This window comes from Prinia subflava, chromosome 3 (assembly GCF_021018805.1).
Source record: "Prinia subflava isolate CZ2003 ecotype Zambia chromosome 3, Cam_Psub_1.2, whole genome shotgun sequence".
Lineage (NCBI taxonomy): Eukaryota > Metazoa > Chordata > Aves > Passeriformes > Cisticolidae > Prinia > Prinia subflava.
The window spans coordinates 38,516,387-38,542,235 of record NC_086249.1 but is presented as its reverse complement, the minus strand read 5'-3'; the positions used below and the strand labels follow the sequence as shown (position 1 = coordinate 38,542,235).

Genomic DNA, 25,849 nt, shown 5'->3' with positions numbered 1-25,849 from the left:
ACTGTTTGATTTTGCCTTACTTAGTACAGACTGTTTTTAGCTTGTTTGGAAAAGCTGCTGCAGTGCAGGTTATTACTGATATTTCTTTAACTGTTGGCATCAAGTAATAAGATGGCTGATGTTTCTTAGGGGACTACTGGACTCTGCAATGTCACCTGCTGCTTCTCAGAGTTCTTGGTTTGTGTATCTGCTGTTATTGCTTTCCCTGGCATCAAATCAGTGTCAAGCTACAAGCCTCTCTGACACTCAGTGATCTCTCTCACAAAAAAAAAAAAAAAAATTCCTGTAACATTTAATCATGAAACCTGCTGGTGAATTCCCTGTGCTGTGCTGGGATGTGCAGGGATGTGAAAGCTTTGCCAATAGAATCAGTCTTGTACAAAAATAAAAAATCGTGTTTCTTATGAAATATTAATTCAAGTTGCCAGCTTCAGCATTCTAGGCTTTTGCATTTTCAAAGACATCAGCTTGAAGGAAAACATATTTTCAGCTCTTGGTCCACCAAATACAGCAGAGCTGTTCTGAGAGTTTGTCAGCCTGATCCTTGGCTAGACTTCTTGAATCTTATTTTCCATTTGGTCTAATCATCCACAGCCTTGAAATAAATTGTTCTGGAGCCAGCATCTGGCAGTGGGAGGACCCAGACCTCAGGGCCATTGTTAGAGCTGGATTCCTGCAGAGAACATTCAGAGAACTCTCTCATTCTCTTCCCAAGTATTTTCCCCCTCCTGTCACCATAGAGCATTTTCTCATTTAAATAAAAGCTGGCCATCTGCTCTGCTCTCCACAGCGTGCTTCTACTCAGCTTTTAGCAAACTAGCCTGAGGAAGTGTCGTGCTTTCTGGGAAAAATCCCAGCAAACCCCCTTCTCCACTAGCCAGTAAATCAAAGCCCACACTCCAGCACCCTCTGGCAGGAGGGAGCAAAGATGGTGTTACTGCAAAGGGGGAAAGAATCCCAGGAACACACAGAGAATAATAACAAGAGGAGACTCGTGATTGGGCATTCCTCAGCAATAACAGTGTTTTAGACGCTTTTGCCAGAGCTGCTTAGGACATGCTGTGGAGCTAAAGTGAGGTTGCCGCTACACAGTGCTCAAAAGCCAGTGATGCTGAAGGGAGCAGTCTCTGTCAGCTGCCTTAGTCTTGAGTGGTTACTGCACAGTACATGGTACCACATCTGAAATACAATGGAAAATACTCCCAGTGAAAAAGGGAAGCATTCAGGACAAAGATACAGCACAAGGACCTGCAGGCTCTGTGGCAGACACCACAAACAGAGATGATGTTTGTCATTTGGAAGGAGATGCAAAACCTGCAGTGGCTCCAAAATTTTGCAGCATTGACAGAGGTTGCTCATAGGTGCAGAGCACGCATGGATGATCAGCCCCAAACCAAACTGGATATTTGTTTATTTAAAATTGGATACAGATGCCCAAACTGATGCTGTTCTAAAAACAGTTTTATCAACACTGGAAGCAACACCATAGACAAGATGAGAAATGCAGTCAACCCTAGAGACTACACAAACTGATCTTTAAAAAGAAGGGGGTGAAAAACAAACTCATAAAAGTACTAAAGTGAGTGTAAACCTGTTACATTCACGAATGTATTTGTGCAGGAAACAGAGTCTCTGTTATTTGGGAAATCCTACATGCTGAATTTCAAGAGAAAGGATGGGCACCAAAGAAAGAGGAGACTGAAGAAAGGGAGAGATCAGAACTCTCTGATGTAGAGATTTTAAAGGATTCCTGTAAATGTGCTGGAAGGGAGAAATTTCACTACATGCAAATGGGATGTTTTCTTTAGGATATACTTGATGCCAGATATTTTCTACACTTTATCATCAGCAGGTCTCTGGTAAGCCTGTAAAAAGACAGCACATATTTTTTTGCATTCTGTTTGAGAAATATTCTTGTCTCCAACCACTGCCTAACTTGCATTCAGCAGCTCAGAGATTTCAACAGGACAACCAACCGTCGTTTCTTACTGTCATGAGGGATGGAGACTGCCCTCACAGATCTTTCAAAGAGCATCTCAAGCAAACAGCTACCTGGCATAGTGCTGGCAAAGATGATGTTGCATTTGGGCTAAGAACTGGAAACAAGGCCCCTTAATTCTGCATATTGTATACTAAGACCTGGGAAAACAGTAGCAGAGATTGTGCCGACATACCAAGCTGGTCTGACACCAGCTAGAGCACTTGGGCTAAAGCAAAATGACAATGATAGAAGACAGCTGCAATATGCTTGTCCTGCCAGAGAGAAAGGTTTACAGAAAAGTGTGTCTCATCTTCCTCAAGCAACACCTGGAAGCTGCATAATACAGAGACTGAAAAAATGGGAAGCAAATCTCATTCAGGGGGAAAAGCTGAAGGAATGCTTGAAATTCTGCTGTAAGGGCAACACTTGGTTGGCTGAGGTAGCTCTAGGCAGAGCCAGAGGATAGATTTGTCCAGGGTGCAGATATTTCAGCACAACTGCCAAGACATACACCTCGAAAATCAATAGGACATTTTAAATCAGTGAGGTTGTTTATTTATGCTGGAAGCTATGCATTATGACCCTTTCAATTCTTACTTGCTATTACTTTTGGCTCGAGGAAGAAAAAGGCGTGAGGAACTGCCCTGTTTAAGGGAGCCTGGTAAGAGCCAGGCAGAAAGAGCTATGCTTGCAGAGCTGTGTCAGGAAGCCCAGAGTGGCTGGACATCAGGCTTTGAAAGGAGCCTGTCCCAGTCAGTGTCCTTTGCTAGGACTGATTGCAGAACATATTTAGCTTCCTACCATTTAAATGTACAAATGACTGCTCTGTGACTCAATTAATAGCTCCAGTGCTCCTGGCCTGGCTCTCTCCCTTGAAGGGCAAAAGGCAGATCTCTGTGAATATTAATGCTCCTATAATGTTGCAGACTTGTTTAGATTTTCACGATGTGGCACTCCAGACACAGAGCACTCTCAGCTGGCTCTCAGACTTGCTTTCCCACTGTGCTCCCTCTTCCAGGGCAGTATGTCATAAACCTCCTTCCTCAGGGACAGAGAGTCACAGAATCACAGAATCATTAGGTTGGAAAAGACCTCCAGGATCATCAAGTCCAACCCAACCTTAACCTCAACTAAATCATGGCATCAAGTGCCACATCTAGTCTTTTCTTAAACACATCCAGAGATGGTGAATCCACCACCTCCCCAGGCAGACCATTGAATATTTTATTACCCTTTCTGTAAAAACCTTACTCCTAATATCCAGCCTATATTTCGCTTGGCGTAGCTTAAGACTGTGTCCTCTCATTCTGTCAGTTGCTGCCTGAAGAAAGAGACCAATCCCCACCTGATACAACCACTCTTCAGGGAGTTGCAGAGTGATAAGGTCACCTCTGAGTCTTCTCTCCTCCAGGCTAAACAACCCCAGCTCCCTCAGCCATTCTTCACAGGGCTTGTGCTCCAAGCCCGTCACCAATCTTGTTGCCCTCCTCGGGTCAAGCTGTTCCTTTTGTTTTTGAGAAAAATTGCTACCATTTCTGATAACACTAAATTTACCAGGAATCAATTCACTACCTCTGAGGAAAGGGCGTCACAGTGAGCACCCATCTCCTCCCCAGGCAGTGGGACCCAGTCTTGATTTCTATAAGCAATTCTCTGCCACCCCTCACTAGTGACTGGGAAGGGTGGGAGCCCAGTGCTGCTCCTGTCTGTGCTGCACATGGCCACTGCTGAGCGGTGATCTGAGCTCTGGTGAGCTTCAGCAGACCCAGGACAAACGCAGTCATTGTGTCACTGGGCAGGAACGCAGTGGCTCCACGGTGAGGGAGTGCCAGAGACAGTAATGGTCTTGTCAGGCTCAGTGAACCCTGACCAAGGTCAAGGCCCTGGGCCAAGTGGCAGGCCTGGGTTTTCCCAGTGATTGAGACAAGTTTTCACATAACACTTCCCTGGCTTCCAAATACCAGGAGAACCAGGCTTGTTTGAGGTGAAAACATTGCGTAAGATGATTAGGTATTTTCTGTCTGAATTTAACTCTGCCAGAACCTGAGAAATGAAACACATTTCATTTTGAGGGAAGTTGGAGGCAGCAAACACCAAGCCACAACATTTCAGAGAAAGCAAGGGTCTGAGAGGATTGCAAAGATCAGAGCTGCCTCTGGTTTTGCTACTCAGATGCTTTGCTATTCAGATGTTTTGCCTCAAACACATGTTTTTTATACTGAGAGACTGGAGGATGATATGTTGCTCTAGAGACAAGTATTAAAGTCTACCAGTGGGAGAGAAAGGCTGGGGAATTTCTAGATGGCACCACAACTGGGGTGGAACATAATTACTTCTCTGGAAAAAAAGGCATAAACAGCAGCCAAAACCCAGGAGGTCTTTGGGAATTGCACACAAGATATGTGCATTAAAATAAGTCAAATACAAACCTAGGAGAGGGTAATAAACAACTAAGAATGCCCAAAGAGGAATGGGCCACATTAGACAAGCTTAAACAGGAATCACCACACGCACATAATTCCATGCTGCATTTTCACTGTCATCCTCAGGCTTCCTGCAAGGGTAGCCCTTTCTCCTCAAAGACTGAATAAAACTTTCCTTCATGAATTCCTGGTTGTAGGCAACCACCTCAGAGCAGGAGAGGGAGACAAAGGACAGGGGCTGGGGAAAACCCACGAGCAAGCACAAGGCACAGATTTTGCTGGAAGGTTAGTGAGTAGCGATACTGGAAACACATTCCTGTCTGGGAAAGGTGTCCATATCTGCTTCTCACTGCCTTGCCATGATGCAGCTTGAGGGAAGGAACAGAACAGAAGGAAGCAATCTCAAAGATGCTAGCCTGGGAGACTCTGGTTTCAGGCTGCACCCAGGCTTCATCAGTCTACCTTGGCACCAGAGGGGCTGTGAGACTCTAAAGCAGAGAAGATACAGGCCTGAGCTGTCTCATCGTGGCAGGGTTAATGAATACAGAAGAAGAAATGCTGTGTTTGAAGGGATGGAAAAGGCTAAACAAGCTATCTGAATGAGAAGATCTGAAGTTCTTTGTGAGAGCTAGGCCAGACCATGGACCTGGAAGGGTCTATTTCTTCAAGAAATTGAAAGAGTTTTCTGATAGACAGCAGGGTCTAGAGAGGGGAATACTGGCAAAAAGAAAAAAAAAAAGAGCCATTAGCTCAAGGAACAAAAATTTGGTAGCCAGGAAGAGATGGCAAATTGGTAAGCCCAAGTAATACATAGCTTCTTGTGGTTTAGGAATAGTATTCTTCAATTCAGTAGTCCCACTAAAAAAAAAAAAAAAAAAAAAAAAGTAATCTCTCCCCCTCCAGTTGGAAACACAAAAGGCAAAGAACATGGGTTGAAATAAGAACAATTTACTGGAAAGAGTAATGAGATAAGAAAACAAACAGTAACAGCAACAATATTAATAATAAAAGTTATAAGACAAAGAAACGATTTACACAGAAAGACCCGAAAAATACTGACCAGCTCTTCCCCACCACACTCTCCTGATTGGAAAAAATGCCCATCTCCATGGAAGCCAGAAAGTTCCTTACCACTGGCCCCAGTGAGATGTGAGATAGTACAGAATACTTCCTAGCCCTGTCCACACCACTCCAGGCTTCCCCTCCTCACAGCTACTGCAAAAATTGACTCTGTATTGGACGGAAACAGGACACTTACGTGTCAGCAAGAACATGAGCTGTGGAGGGCAATGAGCCCACTCATCATCAAGCAATGGGGAGACCAAAAGGATATTTCTAAAGGGTGTGCAGTTTTTGTGAGGGAGACGATGGACATATGTCAAATGGAGGAGGGTCAAAGTCCAGGCATTTTCTGGTACAATTAAGCAGATTCAAGTAAAATCTGCAGTATTGGTTTCTTTTGCAGGCAATATGCCATATTTGGGAACCTTTAAATAAGGAGGAGGATGCTGTTTCCTCAGGAGCATTTCTCCCAGGCCACATCCAGGAAGGCTGCTCTCACGGCAGTAAGTGCCAGCCTCAGCATAATATGATTTGAGCCAGTGCCCCACTGTGTTGTCCCCACTGCAGATGTCAGGAGGGCTCACCTGTCACCCTGCTCAGCCTCTGTCCTGGCCAAGGCTTGGGAGACTGTACTAAGCCCCACTAGCACTTTGCAAACTGCATCTTCCTTATTTAAGCCAGCCAAACCACTCAGCCTCACTAGAGCACATTCTCTGGGTGGGAATGGTTTTCCCCTTAGATGCTCATCCTTTTGTGTCGTGGGTACAATATAATTTCAGATGGAGAAACAAAACCACCACCTCTATGGAACACAGGTGCTCCACAGCTACACGGTCGGGGTTTTTGCTTTATTTTTACGCCAATAAAGGAGAGTTTGTAGGGGGTTTCTTGGGGAGTTTCTCCATTAGCCTGGTGGGAAATTCCACGTTGCCTGGAGAATGCAAAAGAAATTAAGACCTACTCATGTATTTAGGTACCAACATCCTACTGCAATCGGAGGATTTAGGTGCCCAAATATCTTTGTGGGTTGGTTCCCTCTTGGAGAGAGGAAGGTTTGGCGGTCAGAGGCCAAGCCGGGGAAGCGAGGGTCTGTCCTTAAAGCCGGCAGCAATCGCTGCCACAGGAGCCCCCCACAGACCCTGGGGACGTGCGGACAGCTGAGCTCTGGCCCGGAGGGCGACAGGCGAGGGCGCAGCAACACGCACTGCTAGGGGCGCCTTCAGCCCGCGAGCAGCCGCCGTTCCCGGGCCCGGGGCGGCTCCCGCCGATCCCGCCGCGGGCAGGGAGCGGCAGCGCCACCGCCGCCCGCACGGGGGCGCCGCAGGACGGCGCTGGGCCGGGGCCGCCGCCGCCGGCTCTGCCGCGGGCCCGGGGAGGGCCCGGGGATGACCCCCGGGATGGGCCCCGGGCGGGAGGCTGCTCCTCCCTCGGCGATTCCTGCGCATTCAAGGTGTGAACACGTCCTTGGATGCCAGCATGGCTCAGTGTGATCATTTACACTGTGCCTAGCGGTGGTGGTCACGGGTACAGCCTGCTCGCTTGTGGCGTGGCTTGGCTGTTTTTCCCCCGGCCCTTGCTCGTGTGTCCAGAAACCACCATCTAGACCAGCGGCAGAGCGAGAGTTAAGAATCTGGCTATCGTGGGTTGCCCGGGTTATCAAGAAGGACTGGAAATGATGCAGGGCCTCTAGGTTCCTGCCGTACAGAGGATGCACATGGAGCCCTACCCTCACAGTTTGGTCCTGCTACAGAAGAGATTGTCTCTAATTCAGGTAGACTGTCTGTAATTCAGGTAGGAAGGCGGAAATAACAACACCTCTCTATTACTGCAAGGACTGAGCTGGTGGGGAAAAAAAAAAAGGCAGAAAAAATATTCTCACTGGAGAATATTCAAGCACTGTTTGGTTGCAATCCTGTGCCATGTGCGCTAGGATGACCCTGCTTGAGCAGAGAGGTTAGACCAGGTGCCCCACTGTGGTGCTGTGAGAAGGAGGCTGAGATCAAACACAGTATTTGGAACTCACTTTGGAGCATCAAGGGCCAAACCTAGGGGAGTACACAGGCTTGTAACGCCAGGAAGTTCATTTAGCTTTGAGAAAAAAATGTCTTATTATTCTAGCTAGTAAATGAGAGAAAGTCATGTTCTGGGGGCTAAAATCTACAACAACTGTTGTGGTGTCCGACCTGCTCATGAGGAAATGCCAAAGCCACCTGTCCAAAACTGTCTTATCTGGTTCTGGGTTCACAGCAAAGCTCCAGCCTCCCTGGCTATATCTGTATCAGCAAATAAGTTGGAGCTCCCCTTGGAATGGAGAATGTAAACACCCTCGCTCCAAATTATTTTTGCAATTAGGGGCTTTCAGGAAAAGATATGGGAATAGGAATATCAGTTCTTTACTAGGAATATTAAAAATACAAATGTAGTAGTACAAAAAACAAACAAAAGTCCTAGAAAACCCTGACAAAGTTACAGACACAACATGACACCCTGTTGGTCAGGGTGTTGGAAGCAGTCCAAATAAATCCTACTAGAGTAACAGTGTGGAATTGCATTTTATGGAAATGGTTTGCTCTGGCTCACCCCTGGAAAATGTATGGTTTGTCCCAAGTCTGTATCCTCCCTGCAGTATCAAGTTATCTGTAACCTCATTGGCTGGAGAAATGTTACCGCGCCCCTTTGAACTTGGTGTTAAGACTGCTAAGGCAAGGGGTCTCTCCCTCTTTGTCCCTCTTCCCCTGGAGGCCTCCGGACGCTCCCCTTCCCTCTTCTCCCTTTCCCCCTCTCCCCTTCCCTTCCCTTCCCCTCTCCCTCAGTGAATAAACCCTCATCTCATCAGCACCCCACCGGCGTCTGAGTCTCTTTGCCTGCCAGCACGGGAACCCCACAACCCAAGGACCCGGGGGTCTCCTGGGGGACTCTCCCCAGGAGCCCCCCAAAATTTAAACAATATAACAGATGTGGTTCTGTGGAGTAGAGATGATCCTGTAGAAAGGCTCCAGTGATGGCAAGATGAGTCTGGTTTTCCTCTGGGAATCCAGTGGAAAACCAGATATCTGGTGCTCCTAGGTCTCAGTTTTTTTCTTGGTAGGAATGGTTGGCTCCCCCCATGGGGTAGAGCATCTCACAATGGATGATGTAATGTGTCATGTCATTGCTGAGCCTTAATGGCCCATTAACAGAAGATATCCTCTGGAGGGTGGACAGTTGTGGAAGAGATAAGGAACACTGCCCCCCCCCCCCCCCCCCCCGGTTTTAACAGATGGCCCATTATCAGAAGGCACCCATGATGATATTTGAGCACAGAGTTTAATTCCAGCAAAGAGAAATTTCAGAATAATTGTTTGCTTGAGGGGGTTTTCCTATTAATTGGTACTTGGTGTTCTTGGGTACTTCAGGCTGACATAAAAGAGGTGGGTTTTTTTTTTCAGAACAATTTTAGGAGCCATTATCTCAGACCACCACTCCCCTTATTTATGCAACCACATCTATTAATAACACAGGAGATGAACCTGGGCTCTATGGCAGTGACAAGCAGAAGCAGATGGCAACATGACAGGTATTTTTGTTGATCTCACATGGAACAGGTGATGAAGAAACACAGCACTGAAACATTGTTTTAGGGGTTTTTGTGACTGTTTACTCCCAAAATGTCCTCCAGCCTCTCCAGTGGGTACTTGTTAATGAACTTATTGCAGTTCACAGAATCACAGAATTACTAGGTTGTAAGAGACCTTCAAGATCATCGAGTCCAACCCATGCCCTCAACTAAACCATGGCACTGAGTGCCACATCCAGTCTTTTTTTAAACACATCCAGGGATGACAACTCCACTACCTCCCCGGGCAGGCCATTCCAGTACTTTATTACTCTCTCTGTGGAAAACTTCTTCCTAATATCCAACTTATATTTCCTTTGACGCAGCTTGAGACTGTGTCCTCTTGTTCCGTCAGTTGTTGCCTGGAGAAAGAGACCAACCCCCACCTCACTACAGCCACCCTTCACGAAGCTGTAGAGAGTGATAAGGTCACCTCTGAGTCTCCTTTTGTCCAGGCTAAACAACCCCAGCTCCCCCAGCCGTTCCTTGTAAGGCTTGTGCTCCAAGCTCCTCACCAGCCTCGCTGCCTCCTCTGGATGCGCTCAAGTGCCTCAATGTCCTTCCTAAACTGAGGGGCCAGAACTGGACACAGCACTCGAGGTGTGGCCTCACCAGTGCCCAGGACAGGGGAAGAATGACCTCCCTGCTCCTGCTGGACACAACATTCCTGATCCAGGCCAGGATGCCCTTGGCCTTCTTGGCCACCAGGGCACACTGCTGGCTCATGTTCAGCTGCTGTCACCAGTACCCCCAGGTCCCTTTCTGCCTGGGCACTGTCCAGCCACACCATCCCTAGCCTATAAAGCTGCAGGGGGGTTTTTGTGGCCAAAATGCAGGACTCGCCACTTGGACTTATTAAACTTCATCCCACTGGACTCTGCCCATCCATCCAACTCTTCCAGGTCTCTTTGCAGAGCCCTCCTACCTTCTAAAAGATCAACACACATTCCCAGCTTAGTGTCATCTGCAAATTTACTAATGAAAGACTCAATACCCTCATCCATGTCATCAAGTGAAGATACCGATTGAATGAGGGATTCCTGCACAGATCCCTGAGAAACACCACTGGCGCCTGGTCCCCAGCTGGATGCAGCACCGTTCACCAGCACACTCTGGTCCCACCATGCAGCCAGTTCCTGACCCAGCACAGAGTGCTCCTGTCCAAGCCGTGGGCTGCCAGCTTTTGCAGGAGTGTGCTGTGGGAGACAGTGCCAAAGGCCTTGCTGAAATCCAAATAGACAACATCCACAGCCCTTCCTGCATCCACCAGGCGGGTCACTTGGTCACAAAAGGAGATCAGGTTGGTCAAGCACGACCCACCCCTCCTAAACCCATGCTGGCTGTGTCTGATACCCTGGCCATCCTGTAAGTGCTGTGTGATGACACTCAATATAAACTGCTCCATGACCTTACCAGGGACCGAGGTCACGCGTAGTGTTCTATAATTACTAGGATCCCCCTTCTTACCCTTTTTCTGAATGGGTGTCACATTGGCCAGCTTCCAGTCATCTGGAACCTCACCAGTGAGCCAGGACTGTTGGTAAATGATGGAGAGCGGCTTCGCAAGCTCATCTGCCAGCTCCCTCATCACCCTGGGATGGATCCCACCTGGGCCCATAGATTTATGAATATCCAGACATCTCAATAGGTCTCTGAGGAGGCGGCCTATAGCTGTCCCACCCCACTCCGCTACTCCCACGGTAGCGGCCCACCCCTCTTCCCACGTGAAACAGCGCCACCCATTCATTGGGAGGTAGGGCCGGGAGGGCGGGCCCGCGCAGGAGATCTAAAGCGGCGGCGGGGCTGGGGGTCGCCGCTGCGCTGCCTCGCCGCTTGCCCGAGCCCCCCGGCTGGGTGAGTGTGGGACGGGGCGGGCGGGGGCCCCACGCGGTGCGTCCATTTTGCGCGGTGCGGCCGGCGCGGCGCAGCGCTGCGCGCTCCCGGCCCGCTGCGCGCTCCCGCCGCCGCGGAGCGTCCCTGCCCGAGCGCTCCCGTGCCCGACCCCCGCCCGGGCTGCAGGCGCCGTGTCGCGGCCCCTCTGCCGCCCCCAGGATGCCGGCGGGGAGGCCTTGGCGCTGCCGAAGCGTGTGCCCCCGCGGAGCTGCCTCCGGCCGTGCCTGCCCTGTGCCAGGGATGGAAAAGGCCAGGGCAGATTTGGGTGGATACATCCGTGTGTGCCCGTTCCCGAGCTAATCCCTTCTTTTGCTTATCTTCTCTGTGGTGCGGGCAGCGCCGGAGGGGACATGCTGTGCTGAGGGTGAAGGCCCAGATGCCGAGGAGAGACCCCGGGCCGTGTCCCTGGCGGCCTTTTCGTGTCTCCCTTTTCATACTCCCTCCTACTCTGGAGGGAGTACCACGTTGTGCTTTGCTTCCTTCGTCCAAGTGCAAAAAGACAGAATTTACCGAATGCGGGTATCGCCCATAGGGCTCACAGCACTCGAGCCAGCCCCGTACCCCGGGAGTTCTTGCAGTCTGCTGCTCCCGAACCTGCTCCTGTGACCAGGACAGGGAATTATCTCCATTTGGTTTGTCAGCGTTTTCCAGGCAGCTGTCCTGGGTAACAGATGGGTCTCCTCTTTTTTTGCATATGTATGTATGAATGTGGTTGGCGGATGGGGTGGAGCAAGGGGAACCCACTAAAAATCCTTAAGAGGAAATTTGTATGTAGCTAAGACTGTAGAGGAGGATTAAGACTAGATAGGGAATTGCTAGTTAGTTCTGTCGTCAGCTGCGAGAAACTGTAGTTTTGGAGCCAGGTGGTGATTTTGTAGGTGCTGTATAGACTTGTGACAGAAAGGCAGTTGTAGCTCTACAGAGGGTGCAGATCGGGGCAGAAGAGCTGGGATGATAATGGTGCTGAAGGTCCATGAGGTAGCTGGCTCTTAGCCCCGTGGTTTGCCGCTTGCCTGTGGCCATTTGCGAATGCCACATGGTTTTGCCGCTTGCCTGTGGCCATTTGCGAATGCCACTTCATGCTTGAGCAACAATTGCATGGTGAAGTCCAACATCAGCTGAACTAGTATCCACCGTCCACTATCGACCCTACCCTGCCTCCCTTTGCCCACCTCTGTGGACTCTGCTAAGTCGTGGGGACAAGGAGTGAAGATGTAGTCACACATGGCAATGCAGGTGTCATGTGGGACCCTCTGTAGTGGCACAGCAATACCTCTTGCAGCCATTCGTTCACTTGCTGATGCTTGACTGTGTGCTGTCTCCAAGTTGAGGCAAATACAATGAAAACTTGGAAAGAACAGGCAGAAATTTATCTTTCTGGTCAGGTACTCTATGGACTTCTGTTACCTTTAGTGGCCATCTGATACGTTTTTTGGACAAGCTTTCCATATAGTGCAAAAGACTGTGTAATAGCATAGGCTCCTTAGCTGCAAGTGCTGACCCTGGCACAAAGCAGGAGCAAGCTTCTGCATTGCCATAAGCTTTGAAAGTTACTTTGCATTCAAGTATTTCAAGTATCTTGCATTTTGAGCGATCTGATAGGGTCAGACCTTGACTGTGCTTCATCGCATACATTCTTTAGATGGTCACATTTGCTTTGAAATAAAGCCTTTTCTTGGGTAGGGGAACTAATGGGTGTTTAGTCTGTGACTTATGCCACTGGTGGTATTTGTAAAATTTTGAGCCTTGCTGCTTGTAGGGTTGTGCTTAGCAGCGAGGAGGTGTGTTCAGAAGGCACTTCTTGTTTTGAGTGGGCCATAACAGAAACCTGAGACCTACTATGCGTCTAATTCAGGCAGTTCAGTTGTGAGTGTTAAGCAATACCTCCTGGAGTATATTCTTGCAATATTTTTTCTTAATGGAAGGAATTAGCTTACAGAAGAGGAAGCTAGTAACTCTTTAACCAGTTACTGGAGAAACCAGTTCCAAGATTGTAGTAGTTTCATGTTCACCAATTCAACACACTATCGTTGTAACCTTTAAGTTGGGCCTGTTTTGCTTTTTTCCTCACAAAGTCTATCTCACAGAAAGAAAAAGAGAATAGACACAAAAAAACATCACAAATTTGGTGTGTTGACCGAGAAAGGTTAGAATCCGTGTTTCGGCCCAGTTAGTCAAACCAGAACAAAGGCGTATTGTTGAAAGATTTGTGACTCCCTCTTTTTTTTCCCTTTTTCTTTTCCCTTCTTTTTTTTTTTTTTTTTTCCTTCTTCCTTTTTCCCGGGTAGTTTGGGGGTGTCAGGGATCAGGAGCTGGGGCTCCCACCTTCCTGTTGTGGTGTGTAGAAATCTAATGCCTCTGGCCCTGGCAACACTGGCCGGAGCTGCCTTCCCTCGATGGTGAGTCAGCAGCTGCTGCCCTTGCCAGGGTTCCTTGACAATGCTGGAGCTCACCAAGGTGGTGGATTATAAATCCTGTGAGTGGTATCAGAAGTCCCCCATTTCAGTTTCCAAAATAGAATACTGTGAGATGTTTGGTTCTAGGTACATTTTTTCAGTTTCTATTTGGTTTTGGGTTTGTTCCTTTTGTTTTTTCTTACGCAAGTGGAAAACAGTTCAGAAAACTTTATTCAAAGTAACCTGGCATCCCTCATTCAATTTTCCCGTAAATCTTACCTGTACCTCAGTGCCTTCTTGCCATGTCCTGACACCTTTTCTGAGAAATCCATGTGATTGCTATATTGACTGAAATGTTAAATTTATTAGTCTACTTAGTGGTACTATTTAGCATCATATTTTCTTACTCCTCTTTCTCCTGCCATTTTCTGAGATGAGGAATAACTCTTGCGTTCCTTTTCACAAGATTAGCAGTGAAGTATCTTAGCAGGCTTTCCTGAGTGATACAAATGTCACTATTCACTTTTGTGTTATATTTTGGATCTTTGTAATTAATTTGTATCTTTCTTTGCAGATCTTAGTGGCCCCTTTAATTTTTAAACTACAAGGATGAGGATTTCACTTAATATCTTGCATTTGAGGACTTGCTTTTAATTACTACCCTTATTCACTGAGCAAGCTGTGCTTTTATTGAAATTTAGTGACTATTTGAGTCGTCCACTCCAGAAAGTTTGTTACAGGCCAATCTGGAGTTTAAAACAGTATAATTATCAATGGGCTTTTTGTTTACGTAGGGTTTATCCCCATTTCTGATTCAGGTGGATGGTTTAAAATGCCCTGTATCAGATAATTTACTTATTCCTGGAACACGTTCTGTCAAAAAATAAAGTGCGTGCCATGATTCACATGGACGTGTGTGGATCTGACAATAAGACTTTACCAGGAATTTTAATACGAGTGAGAAGAACTGACTTGTAGTGTGTACATTGTCTGTGGCTGCAGTTGTGCCTACTGAAAAGTTTGCTGCTGGCAGCTGCTCACTGGCGTGTCTGCTGCAGAGGTAGTTGCTGCTTCAGTTTTCCACCTGATACATTTAAGAGAGCTCTTCTCAGATTTGTGTCACCTCATGTGAGACTGGGAAGGAAGGACAGGCTGCTTCAATGTCTTTGCTAGATAGGTTATATCATTGAAGTTTCAGCTAGCAAAGCAAATGGTGTAGTGTTTCTCTAGAAAATATTTTGGAGTGAGCTTAAGCTAGTCAAGAGGAATCCTACTCCGCATAACCTGGTTGGCATGTGAAGAAACACAACCATCATCCCCAAAACATCTTATACAAGTGATGAAGCCTCACTGTTGTGCTTTGGCTGCTCCTGATAAACTGTCACAGATGTTAGAGCACTTTTGAACCTGTTTTTTCCTTTGAAGGAAAGACCTGGAGAGCAGAACAGGATGGTGTAGGGCACCATCAAAAACACAACAGCCGTGCTTTGCTTTTCATGATCCTGTTCAGACCCTTGGGGGGAAAGTGGTAATTATCATTTGTTTTGCTTCCTTTTCTCTAAAACCACCTATTTTCTTTTGCAAGTCTCAGCACAGGAGAGCTAAGCAGAATATTTACAGCCAGTTGTTTGTTTCCTTCTTGCTGTCACTTAAAGCACCTTGCAGCAGCAGAACTTATTATACTTCAAAGTTTCTTGTTCTAGGTAAGTGAAGAGATGATGGCACTGAGATCATCAGGGGATGAGAGAGATGGCACTGAACATGTTCTGAGAGGTGTTGCATTATACATTTCACCATACTTCTCCAAGACTGTCATATCTAGGTCTCTCCGTGTATTCTGCCAGTCCCATAAACATAATTAGGGATGATTTTCTTTGATGCTTGGAATGATGTGGAAAAATATAACAATGTCTTAAAAAGTTGAGCAGACTATATGATAATAGGAATTTCTCTCCTAATTAAAAGTGTATACTTACTCCCATGACTGTATTTTGCTGATAGGGACACAATTCTGTTTAAGGATAGCAGTATAACTTCCCTTAACAGGACTGTATGCAGGGTGGCTTCACTTACCTCTGTCACTGGGTTGCAGGAGCATTTTTTTTGGCAGACCAGGCTTATGCATGAGGGGCAGGGAGGTACAGGTGGCAGTTCCAATACATTCAGAAAACTGAGTAAGGTTTTAGCCTACAGATTGGATAACTATGACACTGATGGAGTTGAATAAAAAGTAGATGACAAATCTATTTTCTTTTGCTCATGGGAGTTAATTACTTCTCTGAGTTTTCTTGTGCTTCCAAGGGAGCCTGAACAAGCCTTCTTCATGGAGAGATGTGGGTTGCAGGACCTGGTTTTCTTCCACCCAGACTGCAAAATAAACTGTAAGGGTGCCTACAAGGAAATGCTTCTCCTTGTGCAAACCAGGGAGCTGAGTCTGCATGCTATTTTGCAGTGGCCTCATGGCTAGGTTCAGGCCAAGTCTGCCAGCTGTTTGCATTTCTTACCTCCTGGTATTGCTGTATTGTCTCTGCAGTCACTGCTCCTTCTGCTATCACATCCAGCAGCTTTCTGCCCAAACCCCTCTTGGGGGTGGCCAGCATGGAGCCCTGTGCTGATGTCTGCAGGATCCTTCTGTGTGACAGTGGCAGCAGTGAGACGTGAAATATGTGGCTTGTGGTGCTCACAGTTTGGGTCGTCAGTGTCATCTTTGCTTTTTGAGGGGAAAAACCCCCTTAAAATTCCACCTACTTTAGCAAGTCTTGCTTTGATCCGACAAAGGAGCAGGAAGTCTTTTGTCATGCTTTTGATAGAAGTTCTGAGATAAATACGAAATGGGATGTGTTTGTATGCCTCTTTTCCCCAGTCCTTCCCTATCAGCAGCCTTGCAGCCATGAATGTTTGGTTTAGGTGGAGGCAAAACTCTGCTTAAACAACAGCTCTCCTGTCCTGGAGAGTTGGATGGTGAATGTGTGCCTAAGGAAAGAGTATTTACCCAAAGCAAAAAATCCTCCACACCTATCTCACTGTGAAATTTAATTCTACATCAGTGTTCTAGCTTTTTTTCTGAAGAGATTGATTTAATTAGAGTATATCAAAACTAGGCTGTGATACCTGTGTGTGAAAACAGGGGTGGTTGGTTACCCCACTGACATGCTAATCAAACGTCATGCTTGTATGATTTGCCATGCTCTCTACTTACTTTAGACTTAAATGCCTAAAACAGATGCAGTTTTCCAAGGCATTTTGTTGTAAATCCATCGGGAGCTGTGAAGTCTTTGCAGTGATGGCTTGTGGGATAATTTGCAAAACACTTATGACACTGAATTTTTTTCCACATAGCCCCATGCATTATCTCCTCTGCTCTACCTCCCTGCACCATCCTCAGCTCCCATTTTTCTGTGCATGTATGTCTAGGCTACACTGATGTGGGCATATCCTGTAGGCCTGGCAGCCAGGCGCTGTGGCTAACCTGCACAATGAATTCCCATCCCAAAACAACAGTCCCTGGTGAGGCATGTGTCATGGACTGGCAGGGAAGGGGAGTCATTTACTGGCCCAACTAGTTGGAACATTTTCTTCAGAAAAGGGATTTTTTTCTTAATTATTCCACTGTGTTGAGTCTCTCTCCAACAGCCACACCAGGGTGCAGGGCTGGCAGGTCTCACTTGGAATTCTGCATGGGGCAAGCCCTTGAATGGCCTGCAAATCAGTGGAAAAATTCCTAAATTAACAAAAATGTATTCTAATGACTTTGTTTTGATTGCAGAAGCCTGAAGGAGTGATGTCGCATATTTTTAATTTTCATAGAATCCTAGAATGGTTTGGATTGGAAGGAACTTTTGAAGTTCATGCAGTCCAATCCACCTGCCATGGCATTATTCAAAGCGCCTCATCCATCCTAACTCTGAATTCCTAATTTGGATACACAGTTACTCAGGGATAGCAAAGTCTTTCTCAGAAGCCTGCAATCTCCTGCATAAGGCAAGGAGCCCCATGACTTGACCACACAGAATTTCTTTTCCCCTTCCTCCCCTGAATGAGTATGTGTCCAGCAGAGGCTTGAGTTCTCTCTTATGTCAGCAGTTCCTTGGGGGTTTGCTACAGTGTTTCCTTTGAAAAAGCTGTTCAAACTGTTCCATCTCATTCACAGAAACAACATTCCTGCTTTCCCAGCAAAGGAAATGGATCTCTTGCTTCTATTCAGTACCCCTTATGGTAATGGAGGAAGTTTTTAATTGGGACAGCATTTTTTTAATTGGGGCAATTCTTTTTAATTGGTGCAGCGGTGCTGGGAGCGTGCCTGTTTGAGATGCATGTGATCTGCAGACATGCTGATCCACAGGGCTGCCACAGGTCCATGGCCCAGCCCGTCAGTCAGGCAGCACGCTCACGGCTCGCTTGGCAAGGGTGACCTGGGTCTGCAGCTGCCCCATGCTCCTGCCTCCAGCTGGAGCTGCCACTGCTCTCCATGACCTACCTGTTGGCCTCCACCTGCTCCCTGCTGCTCAGGGGCGTAGCAAAGTCCAATTATTTGTACCCACTTTGATCTGCCCCTTGTCTGCACCTGAAAGTCCCAACTTGGCTGTGCCCTTCATCCTGGTGAAATAATGGTGTTTGGGGAAGCCTTCTCCTTCCTTTCTTCTGTCAGTCTGAGTGGATGTGTCCTGTGTCTGCACAGGATACTTTTTGTTCTGCAAGAAGGTTGAGGCTCTTAATGTTTTGTTTGTTTCCCCACTATTGTTTTAATAACAAACCAACTTCTGTTGCTGTCTAACTTACTTCCTTATCCCCCAAGGGACATTTCCCACCTTCTTCCAAGCACTGTTGTCCAAGGACCACAACTGGTTTATGCTGAATGGCATGGCCAGGGCTTTTGGCTAAGCAAAGGTCTGTCTTTATTTTATCTGGGTTTAAGGAGACAGAAGCTCCTTATTTAATATTGTTTCCCAGAGCATTAATTTTTTTCTGCTCACTCAATACCAAGGCTGAGTCCCTGGCAGATTATGAACGATGGGTTGTTTCAAGTGAATCCCTGCCAATCTGTCTCAGGCTTTCATTTGGGAAGTTTAATTATCAATGGAGATCCCCTTTGGTGTTATGACAAATTGAGGGAGTTAAATCAAGCAATTTTCTTGCAAGGTGTAATTTGAAGTCATGCTGAGGAACTCTTTGAGCAGACTGTACTAGAGTTGGTGGGAGACTTTTCAATTAGATGCTTTTTCATCAGAAAATAGTGTTTCATGTAATTGGAGAGGTGTGATGCCCTTTAATGGCTGGGCAGGAAGACATTTCCTTAACTTTTTTTATCTCTGAGGAGCTGCGGATGGCAAATGCACTGCTGTCCTCAAAACGTCTAGGTGCTTTCTTGAGCTGACAGGATCCTCAGCAGCTGAAATTTGAGGTGTGGGCTAAAAGGGCTGAGGGAACTGCAGGCATCTTTCACTGGATGGTGCTTCTCAGATGGGAATCTATCCTGGAAAGTGTCACATCCCCCTCCTCTGCCCTGGCTACTGTTTGTGGTGGCCTGCCATTTGGTCAGCTGTAGTCACAGTGTTGAGTTTGTTTCAGTGGTGGTGGTTTTCAGCATGATTCCCCAGGTGGTTATTCTGGTACAGCTATGGGATGACAGGCAGTAGGCTAGGGAGAGGAAGATCTGGTTTCATGATTTAACCCTGCCAAAACAAACATGTTGTCTGGCTGCACCTGTTTTCCCTGTTTTGAGGCAGGGTACACTATATCCAGTTGGAGTCTAAAAGGTATTTCTAACCTGTTTTTGCAACACTTGGGTGGTGGAGATCTGATATTGTACCCTGTCCCAACTTTTCATTGTGCCTGCAATTGGAAAGTGATTGTAACATCAAATTCCCCACTGCAAATTAAGCATGATATGGTGTGTCTTTCTGCAGTAGGGGAATTAGTATCTATCCAGCCTTTTCCTTGTTGAATGGCTTACTGTGTGCCACGTTTGATGATAATCATAGCTGGAGGTTTATGCAGAAGAAAGGGCATCACAACTTCCATTTTGGAGATTTTGAAGCTTGAATTCTGGGTGTTTGAAGTACTTGTCTCATGACTTCCCCAGCAGGAACCTCCCTCCTTTACTTTGGTCAAAAATGACTGCTCATTTCAAAATGGATTTTGTATATCATCACAAATAACCCAGGTAACTTTTTTGCAGGTATTGAGACAAAACACTGAAGTTTACTTGCTTTGAAATTTTGGGGAAGCTGAAAATTCCCATGTGAGCTTGTGGAAAAGGATGGTCTTTGCCATCTTGGAAGTTGTCCTGGGATGAGAGGATTTTATGACCTTGGTACAGCCAGTAGCCAGGACAGTTTGGAAAGCAATTGGGTGAGCTGCAGCACCCTGGTGTTCTCCCACCTGTTCTCCCAGGCAGTAATTGAGCACCTTATTCATGTCCAGTGGGACTTGGTGGTCCCTTTCAGTAACTGATTGCTGGCCAGTGGGTGGTATAGGGATAATAAAGAGCACCTCACTGCACCTTTTCCAATGGAATAAATCCTCCAGGATTTATTACCAGGAGAGGAGTGGGCGATGCTGCTTTGAAAGTGTTTCTAATACTCAGGAGACTGAGGAACAGAAACCTGCAGCATGCCCAGGTGTCAGTGACAGCGGGTTGGTCCCCCAGCACCACCTCTCTCGTGGTGTTAAAGGATCTGCTCAACAGAGGAGAGTAACATGATCCCCTTCAGTCAGGCAGGGTGCCTTTAAGCAGGTGAGTGAGATTGAGTTCTGTGTACACTGCACACCCACACCTGCGTGTGCCCATTTCTTCATTTAATGTGCTGTTTGTATTTAACTGCCTGGCTCCCTTCCTTTGAGTAGCAAATGCGTTACTAGTGTGTGATACTGATTTTTTAATGACAAAATTGGGAAAGAATTTAACAGTAATGTCCATATATATATAAGTATATGCACTCAGATGTAATCTAGATTAATGAATATTGAGGTATATGCATACATTTGCACACATGTTGAAAAAAATAATGATAATAAAGAAAGGAACAATTTAACAGCACATAGACAATACTTTCCTTTTCTGGTTAAAATACCTCAGCAGGACAACATCTTTTTACACACAGTAAAACAAATGCATAGAGTTGCAGCTGCTTTGGTGGCTTTTGGCTCGGACTCCTTGCCGTTGCTGCTGCTATAGTGAGATAACTTCCAGCTTTGCATAATGCTTGGTCATTGCTTTCACTGGCCACTTTGCTGGTGGCAGCATCTGCAAATGGCTACAATCAAAGTTCCTGAGTCGGTCTTCAGCATTTGTCCCCAAGCATGTCTTCTCTAAACTGCCCTCTCCAGCACAGCTGATGGGGACACTTGCAGCTGTTTCAGGGACACAGCCAGATGCAACTTAGTGTCTGATGCCACAGCCTTTGCTTCTGTTTCTAAAAGTCTAGAGATATGTGCTCAAACTTATGTTGGGAAAGCTCAGCATCTTCTGTAGCCATCTTGACTCTGCCGTGTTGCTTGTTGCAGAGTAACATAAAACATTGGAGTTTTTCAAGGCATTTTGGAAGGACATATCGGACACAATTCTTGGCTTTATGCTGGAATGGATCACACCCAGGGCTGATGTGCCTTGATGACTTGGTTTTCTGAATGATGCTTCAGAAAACATTCAGGAGATCTAATTTGGTCCTTACTGTATGACCTTTTGCATTTAGGGGTCTGCAGTCAAATCTGACACCCCAAAAATACCTGTAATGCTAACAGCAATAGTAGGAATTGAGGTTTTCCACTTCTTTTCCTCTGTAGGATTTCTGTGTGAATGATGCTGCCTTGGGGATGGAGGCAGCAAAATCAACCTTTTGAAAAGGCCTCCCAAATGGGTTTGTTACCTGTGTTTTGATCACCTGGTTGGTGTCATCGCTACATGCTTGTTTGGGGACCATGTTTGAACTGAAAATACAGGGTGAAAACCATTCTACATAGTCAAATATACTGGCATGGTGCAAGCTCAAGCTCTTTGTTCCACAAGCTCTTTGTTCTGTAGACTTGCAGCAGTGATTATACAGCTGTGTGGGGGATATTTTTCCTCAGCATCCTTTTGGTCTTCAACAGATGTCAGGTTGTCCACAGGACACAACTTTGCTGTGAGAGAAGGCAGTAGACATTTCCATATGTTTCAAAATGGATATAAGCATATGTAGGACAATGTTGAAGGAGGATTTCAGCTCACTTGCCCTCCAAGGAGATGTCTGGGGATTTTGTTGGAAATGCAGCAAGGTTAGGCTTAGATTTACTTCTTTCCATAGTAGAAAGCTCCTTGTTCTGCTTAATTAGCTTTAGTTTTGTGCTGTTTCTGCAAATTGGAGATGAAAATTCTCAGGAACATCAATGCCTTGGAATAGATAATGAGTGGTGTTTCAGAAGTTGTAATTGTTGAGGAAGTGATGGTATTGCTTTTGTAAAATGGTACCCTGTCAGCTTATTTTTACACATGGTGTTTTATGTTTAGCTGGACAGATGTTTATTATGGTTTACTTTTTGCTGTCAACCACATGGCAAGTTGCTTATTTTCTTACGGGTTTGTTTTGAGGAATGGGGAAGGAAATCTATCGACCTGATATAATAGGTATGTTAACCATTAGATAAAAGGAGGAAGAATACCTTATTTTACTTGAAAACACAATAGAGTCAAGACAAAAAGTTGGACAGGGAACAAAAGTAATAAACATAAAATGCTCTGTAACGCAAACATCAGTAGCAGTTGGACTATTGAAGTTGGTGGGAGCTTTGCTGCTGACAAAGGTGGGACAGGATTCACCCAAGGATGTGGCCCCTGTCTTGGGGTCCACTCTGCTAGGCTACCTAGGTGTGTCCTTGCTTCCCACCACTCCCAAAGACCTCTGCCCCAGCCAAAACATGGAGATACCCAAAGCCTTGGAGTGAAGCCGTTTCCTTCCCAGGGTCTGAGTGGCTGGGACTCACATCTCAGTGTTTCTAATTGGAGAAACCAGAGCTAAGGCAGCGGTGAGAGCTAGGTGTTTGCAGAACAAAACTAATCTATATTCATTCAGATTCAAGTTTCCTCAGCTTGAAGGTGGTTAGGTATCCTCTGGTAACATTTCTGGAATAGTATATATTTTTTATGTTACTAGGACTGCATTATGCCACAGGAATACTGACTGCATTGAAAAAAAAAAAAAGCTCATCTTTTCAAGTGAGGTTGGGAGTGGAACCAGCCCAGAACAAAGGGTCACTTCAAAGTCAAGGATGACTGTTTCAGAAGGCGAAATCACAGCTGGATCCAACTTCTAAGGAGGGGAAAAATTATAATCTCCACCAAAATCACCCTTTGATATGCTTGCAAAGATAACAAATGATACACAGGAGGTTTTGGGCAGAGGTGTAATGAATCTGTACTGCATCCTGCTAAACTAAAAGATTGTTTTTCTGAAAAAAATCCCACTTGTCTTCATTGAAGGTCTCTTTGTCAAGCTGCAGTGAATATAATTGGAAGTGAAAGGTTGATTTGGTACCTGCTGTTTCAAAAGCAAAGAAAACATGTAAGAGATGCCTAGGATGGTGATCAGTGGCCTGTGGGATGAATGACAGTGCTGTGTGTGAGGGCCACAGACCATGGCTGCATTGCAGGCTGCCTGTTTGTTACCTGCAGGCTGTAGAAAGTATTCTGTTCACAACAGAGATGCTCAGACTTTGAGATGCTTTTAGGGATAGAGGGAATTGATGTCTTGATCTGGAGTTCAGCTAGAAGAGCACTGCCTGCTGGCATTAAGCCAGTTGAAGGATGTTGGTCTGAATTTCCAGGTCTGTCATAATTAAATAGCTCCTCTTCTAAGCAAATTATCCATAAAAAGCAGTTCACCTTTATTCTTGATTGCTGTAGTACGGCTGTGAACACCTGTAGTTAAACCCAAGGGAGCTTCCAAATGAAATTGCTTTGAAATGTGTTTCTTCTGGGATACTCTTGAGTGATACATAAACTTGAAACAATTTACTAGGTTATTTTTTTAGTGAATAAATTGTATGTCCCCCTGCCCCCTAGGACCTTTTCAAGTTGTCACCCTTGATCTTCCATCTCTGCACCAAGGGTCTGTTCCTCTGTTCCTCTCCTGAGGACGTTGCCCCTTGCCAACCCTGTTTTTGCCAAGGAAGTGATTTCTAATGTAGTGTGTGTCTGTGACAAGGCAGGGAATTGGGGACCAGTTACCCCTTCATTTTCAGTGCAGAATTAAAACCACAAAGTTACTTGTGTTTTGCAGGATACCAGATTTTGTTAAGGTAGATGGCTGCGTAAGAAGTAGAAGGTCTACCTATAGAAGGTCTCAACAGAATTCATAGGAGATACTCCAGTGCCACAATCTTCTTGTCTGTTTAACCCAGTTCAAGGTTTGTGACTGCCCTTCCCAGCTTTAGGGAAGTGGGCAGCTGTCCAGCTGAAAGCAGTCCTGACATGGATTTGGGTAAAGTTCAGGTGGAAAGGAGATTGAGTGAACAATCTGACATATGAATGCATTTAGGTAAAGACTTGGGTCTGTCTTCCTGCTGAAGGGAGAAGATAGTTTTCCCTCTCTGTATGTGTTGGGAACTCCCATGGTTAATGAAACAAGATTTTTGTAAGATTGGCCTGAAACCTGCCTTTCTTTATTTGTCTAAACCATGTCTGTTGGGAGCATGTTTGAGAGCTGTTGGTGGGGTACAATTCCTGACACAGTGGGCCTTGGAAATCCTCAGCCCTGTTCCTGCAGTTGTAATTACTTTCTCATCGCAGGGGAGTTAGCGTAAAGCCAAGAAAAAGGGATTTAAGCCAGGACTTATGACCAGTGTCTTGGAAAAGTGAAGAGGATTTTTGGTGTTGTAGTTGATGCTGTGGTGACAAAATTGAAGCATGGATTTAACCATTGCCTCAGCTAATTAAGTTTCTTAGCATGTATTTTTTCACCTCTTACACCAGGTTTTAGCTGGAGCTGATGAAGTACCACTCTCACTGAACTGTACTGTAAATTGCATTTAGGAGTATTTTTGCCTGCTCATTATTCTCAGCACAGTATTGATGTCCGTGTGCAATATGTGCCGCTGGAAACTGTGTGCCTCAATCCAGCATTGCATGTAAATAAAAGAACCTTTTTCCTTTTCCATAATTAATGAAGAAACATTTTTAAAGCCCTGTTGCTGAAGCCAGGCTTAATGGTGCAGTGTGGGTATCAGGGTGGGGCTGTTGGAGCTAGAGGATGCAGTCTGAGATGGAAGATGAGGTTCCTCCTTGTAGGCTGTGGCTATACAGCTAGTAGATTTGTAGTGCAAAACAGAGAAAATCTGATGTCGGCACAACACATCTTGCAGATGAGATTGTCCTGGAGTTGCTGTTCCCTCAGGCTGAGAACCCATCAGGTTGGAATGTGTTAGGTACGCCCCTGCAACATCCTCAGGTTTAAATTCATGCCAGTAGTACACAGTTTGTGCATTCCACAAGCTCTCTGCAGTGTGAACCAAAGTGTGGTAAATGGGGCAAGTGGGACATTCACTTTTAAAGTACTCTCTTGCCCAGGAAAACCCCTCTGAAATCTGAAAGACAAAATTTGCACTTTTAGTTTGCCCACTTGTGCGTGAACTGAGTGACTGTGGAGCAGGGTGGGAGCTGGACTAGAGTATCGCTTCTCTCCTGGGATTGCACAAGGTTTACAGCATGGCTGAGTTAGAAGCAGAAAATGCTTTGGTGTTGTTTGTTTTAATTCCCCATGGTAGGTCTAGGTAAAATGCCAAAGGAGACATTTCACCCTGTAAAAAAGTGGAAAATGGGAAGTTTCATTTGCTGAAATGTAACACAGTTGTAGTGTTGTTCCTGTGCAGTGATGCTGATGTAAAGAGGGTGTTCTAGTCTGGGTAATGATGGCAGCATGTTTCTTGCAGGCCCAAAGGGGAAGATGGAGTGTCAAAAAATTACCAACTTTGGAAACCAGCTTCTTCGTCGGAAAAATGTGGACTGCACTCGAGAAGACAGTCGCCTCTCGCGATGCCTTAACACGTTTGACTTGGTGGCTCTGGGTGTAGGCAGCACCTTGGGTGCAGGTGTCTATGTACTGGCTGGAGCTGTGGCACGGGAAAACGCAGGACCTGCCATCGTTATCTCCTTCTTGATTGCTGCCTTGGCTTCAGTGCTGGCCGGGCTCTGCTACGGAGAATTCGGTGCTCGAGTTCCTAAGACAGGATCAGCTTATCTCTACAGCTACGTGACTGTGGGTGAGCTGTGGGCCTTCATCACAGGGTGGAATCTAATCCTCTCCTATGTTATTGGTAAGTATGGTGGGTGTGCTGCCAGACCCTGGCTTTAGTTCAGGGCGGCAGCCTGGTCGGTAAGGTCACCCTTAACTTGGGTGCCTGTGTTACTGTTACAAAATAGATGCTTCACTCTTGCACTCACCGAGGATTTCAGGACTCATCAGTGGGATGCATTTTTGATGGCTCCTGCCAGCTGGTGAGGTGAGTGTGCTGCTGGCTGAGGGCT

At 46.1% G+C, this 25,849-nt stretch overlaps 1 protein-coding gene across 4 annotated transcripts in view; it reads left to right on the top strand.

Annotated features, from left to right (window-relative positions):
• Window positions 1–10,785: 10,785 nt before the first annotated feature.
• The window catches only part of SLC7A1 (solute carrier family 7 member 1), a 35,374-nt gene continuing 20,310 nt past the window's right edge, over window positions 10,786–25,849 (top strand). For 3 of the 4 annotated variants that reach the window (XM_063394739.1, XM_063394736.1, XM_063394737.1), the window contains exons 1-2: window positions 10,786–10,915; window positions 25,255–25,638. In XM_063394739.1, the coding sequence (XP_063250809.1) occupies window positions 25,269–25,638 (370 nt within the window). In that variant the 5' untranslated portion in view covers window positions 10,786–10,915; window positions 25,255–25,268. Of the gene's footprint in view, window positions 10,916–25,254; window positions 25,639–25,744; window positions 25,825–25,849 lie in introns of those variants that run through there. The other variant, XM_063394740.1, reaches the window with a different exon arrangement.